At 41.2% G+C, this 5,540-nt stretch overlaps 1 protein-coding gene across 1 annotated transcript in view; it reads left to right on the forward strand.

The window, feature by feature from the left end:
- Window positions 1-420: 420 nt before the first annotated feature.
- LOC138016693 (uncharacterized) overlaps window positions 421-5,540 on the forward strand; it is a 6,516-nt gene continuing 1,396 nt past the window's right edge. The window contains exons 1-2 of the mRNA XM_068863886.1: window positions 421-617; window positions 1,314-5,540. The exon at window positions 1,314-5,540 is cut by the window's right edge and continues 1,396 nt beyond it. Coding sequence (XP_068719987.1) covers window positions 1,406-5,540 — 4,135 coding nt within the window. The 5' untranslated portion in view covers window positions 421-617; window positions 1,314-1,405. The remainder of the gene's footprint in view (window positions 618-1,313) is intronic.

Here is a 5,540-nt window from a genome sequence, read left to right on the forward strand (position 1 = left end):
TCTCTCCCACTTTCCTCCACTTTCGCCATTTTTTTCTTTCAGTTTATGCAGCTTAATTCTGTTATATTTTGTATTTTAATAGAATAGTTATTTGGGAAAAACTATAGCAGTAGTGTCATTTGTAAAGTGGCGAAGAAATGGTAACGAACTAACGATAATGATAATGAAGATAAAAATAAAAAATCACTTTAACATTAATTATGATAAATCTGAAATTCCATACTGCTTCAACTGGTACAGCTTCTTTTCTCCCACGTTGACAATCGTATAGGGGATGGACGTTAAAGTAACACGCGACGAAAAACTGTAAATCGTCGCAATGGATACTTTGCAGGTGACCTCTGAGATTTAAAGCAGTATTTAACAAACGCATTGTTGCTATGAAACGACTGACGTCACCATCACCAACCTCCGACTTTTTGAATTTTCACTTGCTTTCGCCCGCCATCGATATGAAGTCGAATTGGCAAAAGGAATTTCGACCACAAAGCGTCGACTGGAAGACCTTCCGTCATTGAATAAAACTGGCTACTTTCTTTATAAAACCCTTATAAAAGGACTGCCGTTTGTAAAGTAGAGTTAACGGATCAATGGTGAAAGAAATCACAGCTGGTGAGGTATGTTTTGTCTTCAATTATAATTATGTCTCAGTTAAACAGCGTAGGAAACTTTTTTTTTGTTACAATACTGAAAATTCCAAATTTTATTTCGTCTTCGATTTATAAACAGTATGGTTCTCAAAACGTAAAATTCGGTCATAACTAAGGACTAAAAAAATTATTTGAAGTTGCATTTTTTGTTCTTTTTTAATCAGAAAAATTTGTGTTATATTTTCCGACCGATTATCTTTAGCAATTCTGCACGCCGGTAAGCTGAATTTGGGCCCAACAATTTTAAAGTCAATAATATTTCGCGCTGTTCCGTCTTATTCAATGTATAACAACTACTCGACGTACCTGTTGCAACACCTGCTTCGAACAGGAATGCTAACTGAAAGCGTATTCAATTCTGTTGCTTCGGGCCAAACCACATGTTTTGCAGATAAATATAAGCAAGTCGACAATGGATTGATTTGAAATCACGAAACATAAGTTTTCGGTAAACGTCGGGTTCTTACGTGTCATGAAATTGGACAATACGAGAAAGGCTGCTCCATAATGGATACGTACGTTTTTGTTTTGCCGGAATATAAAGATAAACCTCCATATGATTGAATGCTAACTTTGGCGGTGCGCAAACAAACCTGGTTTATTGTGTGCACCCGGCCTGATTTCAGCCAAGCGTCTTATGGACATCATTACCTATCTCCACAGGTGGGACGAGGAATTTTGGTCAAGGCTTGCAGTAAAACAATGAATTACGCCTTGATGCTTTAGTTACACTAATACGTTTGAAACAGATAGCAATGACAGAGCATTTGATACCTTATATTGCGTTTTTATGGACACTTCACGTTCTGACGAGGTCGACCGATGGAAGCAACCACCACAAGCCCAGCAGTATTCCCATCAATCCAGAGAAGCAGTCTTTAAAAAATGGAGATACTTATTCCTCGGAACGTAATTTGTTTGAATGGCGAAACAAGCGGAATAAATATAAGCGCAATGCCGTGGATCACATAACTAAGTCCATTCACAGTTTCAGTGACAGTTTGAGGGCCTTTCAGCAAGGAATTAAAGAGCGTGACGGAGACTCCTCTAATAAAATCCAGTGGAACAACAATCGCCGCAATGGATTCTTTAATCCAAACAAAATGCATCAAAAGTTTCCTCACGAGAAACACAAAAGCAGTTTCAACTCAGTGAAACGAGGGGGCCTCCAACGATTGCGTCAAGAAATCGAATTTCTCGATGACAACAACGAAGAAAGACAAGAGGCGGATGGAAGCCCTCGATTTCAGGACGAGACCGGAAGTGAAAATGCTCAAGAGAACAACGGATATGGTAATGGTTACGTCACAATCATCGAGAATGATGACGACAAATCCGATACAGACCCATACAACACACTGAGCTCAGACCTGGCTAAAAGTGAATACACAAACGTGGAAAATAGCATGAATGAAGGAGAAAACGAAGAATCGGAGATGTTAGGTAAAGAAGTGAATGACTTAATGGGAACACTGACAAAGTCTGATGCTGAAGTGAATCAATTTGTGGGAGGTGGTAAAGAAACTCCAGTGCAAAGTAATACATCACCAGTCAAAGAACCCGAGAACGTCCTTAATGACGACGTTATTGTTTCAATAGACCGGGGCAAGGAAGCGGGTAATAGCACCCATAGCCTTCCAACCAGCTTAACGCCTGCAGATGTAACACTCATCGAGGATCAAGAAGAGCCAGAGCCTGGGGACAACTCACTCCACCATCTAAGCAATGAGGTATGGGATATCATACAGCAGGCACAGCAAAATTTTACGGATCAGAATGCAAAGGCCCAGGCTTCACTGTGGAGTATAAAAGAAACACAAAATAATAGATCGGACGACTTAACTCAACGGCCGCAAAATAATTCATCAAAAAATGTCAGTCACGCTGTTGCTGTACTTAAAGCCAAGGCCAGCAACTTTGGCAATTCGAATTTGAAATTTATAAAAAACATCACTCAGGGAAAACCAGGAAACTTGCCTACTGATGCAATTAACAGAGTATTTTTTACCGGAGACGCAGAAGAGGGCACGCTCCTTAATTCCGCTATGAATCAATCATCAAACCAGCAATACGACATTGGGTATAATTATCCAGTGGGAGAAAATACTGACTCGCTTAATTCGTCAAATCTTGGGGACAAAGGACGCGATGGTAACAAAACGCGTATGGAAGCTACGAAGTTTGGTCCACATATCGAGGAAAACAAAGCTAATCAAAACAATCACCCAAAAATAGCCAATGGCCTTCCAATCTTTCGTACATCACACGACTCGTTTAAAGGGAATGGGGACTCGGTGATCATCCAGACTGAAGACATAAGCAGCAAAGGTGAAAAGCAAAACAGCAAATTTGCGAACAATTATGTCATTTTCAAAGAGCTTCCAGGAAATGTAACCACTTCTACACCGCCCCAATATAGACGACCTGTCTTGGGAAAAGCGCCTTTGTTTACGGTCAAAAGTAATTCCAACAGCATTCCCCTGTTTCGACCGGTGCCGGTAACGTACAAGTTGAAGCCTGCAAACAGTAGTTTAACCTCTTCAAAACTAAAACTCTGGAAATCCTTAAGCCAAAACTGGCAGCCGAATAGAAATGTCACATTCCATGATAGTGTTTTATATAATAAGCCATACAGACCTTATGCGTTAACAAATCAAAATCACAAAAACAATGGGAACAAAGTTGGTGGCCTTGATAAGGCTACCACTAAGATTTCATGGACCCATGCCAGACAAGAAAGTGACGTTGACAGTTTGCCGAATCCAAAACAACAATTTACCTTCCCCTCCATTCCCACTACCAGGAACACAGGTAGTAGAGAACCAGACAACGGAGAGCCAAAGTTGATTGGCCAGGTAAACCATGCTTCTGTTTTCAATACTTACGGTGTTTCCAAGATCAGCCCGAAAGCTTCATCGCCACAGAATCAAGAGCCTCCTAAGACAGCCAACGTGACAGGGAACCGCTCTTTGGAGAGTTGGTCTACAGAATATCAGAAACTTGTTGACAAACTCAAGGAACTGTTCGTAAAAGCTCACGGAAACCCCACCCCAGATAGACTCAATGAAACCAAAATAAACGATGTCGAAAAAATGATGCAAGAGGTTTCCAGATTTCACAATTTGTTTGTTAATGGAAGAAATGGAAGAGACAGCAATCGAATAGGGGGAGAAAGCAAAGTCATGTTCATTGAAGATGAAAAGGGTGAAGAAAAAGGTCAATTCTGGAATAATATTAAAATGAGTAAAAATAGCGCAGCTGCAAACCACAATTTGCGGACATACGGGGACGAACCAGGCGAGACTAGAAGTCTACAAAGGGTGCCTTATTCAACAAACGTCTCCGAATCAAAAGGAAAGCAAGGAAACACGACCTCACAGACTTCTAAAGATAATGGACCTTCATCACATCAAGTATTAATGAGTTACTTCAGAAACGAAACCAGTCTTCGTAAGCATCTTCAGAAGGCGTCTCGACTTTCAGTAAATCGGTCAAGAAACAGTGATACTGCACAACCCAACAAAATTAACAATGAAGGTGCTTTGAGCGCAAACAATACAACCAGAGCCAGAGAGGAAGCTTCTACGGTCGTTAAAAACGAGAATAAAGGACAGCAAAATTCTTCTTCCCTATCCTGGCCATTCCAAGAGAGAAATAAGGAAGAAGATGAGGGATCATTGGCCAAATTCATGCAGGAGTTCATTTCTTTGCTTGCTCCTAATAAGACAATAGAACCAAACACTGCGACGAGGTCAACTGATGCTTCCACACCTGTTATGGGGAATGTACCCGAAGCTTCCAAAAAGGAAAATGTCACTGATATGAACAACCGAATAATAATAGAAGTGTCACCAAACGCTTTGAAATACACCATGAAAGAGCACTCTGATAGGTCTTCTCCAACAGCAGGACAGAAAGGAGCAACAGAGAAAATAAGCGATGAAAATGGATATAAATTATCACCTGCCGTAAAAACGTATGTCGTGAACGAGACAAGTAAAAATTCTGTACACGAAAGTGACAATTCCAAGAGCAAAGCGTTCCTTGGAAGCCAAATCTCTAAACAGCGAGATTCTCCATTTCACGTAAGTGATAACTCAACAAGGGAAGCAAACACATCTCCATACTTAAGTAGTGATCAGTACTTCCTCTATCGCAAGGAATTAAAGTCGTTAGAGATATCGTTATCTCAAGATTTTATGAGCGACTGGATCTATTATCAGAAATCCTTGGATGAGATAGGAATTACACCTGGCATGTTGCGATCTGGAATTGCAAATCTTGGGTCACCCAAAAGACTAAGCGGCGTCTTCAGAAAGGCTCTTGCTGGAGCGGACATAAACGTCCTCATAGTGGGTGGGTCCATTTCGGCTGGGGGCGGCATCGAAAAAGACCGCGGAAATGTCGAGGGCGTCTACCACAAGGCACTTAGTGACTGGTGGAATAAAACAGTGACCCCGATTACAACTTCTCAATTAAAGATTAACGCCGTCGCTATAGGAGGTACGGATTCTGAATATTTTTCTTATTGCGTAAAAAATTACATGAGATCTCTCCCAGACATTGTCATTTGGGAGCTGGCAGCCAATGACTACCAGCGGTATACGGGGAGGAATTTTGCCCCAGCAAAACCACTGGAACAGTTGACAAGAATCATACTGAGTTTGCCATCTCATCCGGCTCTCATTTTTGCTAATTTCTTTCGTGGAAATTACTATAGGACTACTGTTGGCCAGGACTGTCCTGACTCCGAAGATGAGGGTGGGAAAACTATAGCGGAATATTACAAACTCACGGCCCTGAGTTGGCGAAATGTGATTTGCTCCTCATTGGCCGGCAAGGAACTTGAACTTAAGAAGCTGTTTAGTTCCGATGGATATCATCCAAGTA

Source organism: Montipora capricornis, chromosome 9, assembly GCF_036669925.1.
Source record: "Montipora capricornis isolate CH-2021 chromosome 9, ASM3666992v2, whole genome shotgun sequence".
Classification (NCBI taxonomy): Eukaryota; Metazoa; Cnidaria; class Anthozoa; order Scleractinia; family Acroporidae; genus Montipora; species Montipora capricornis.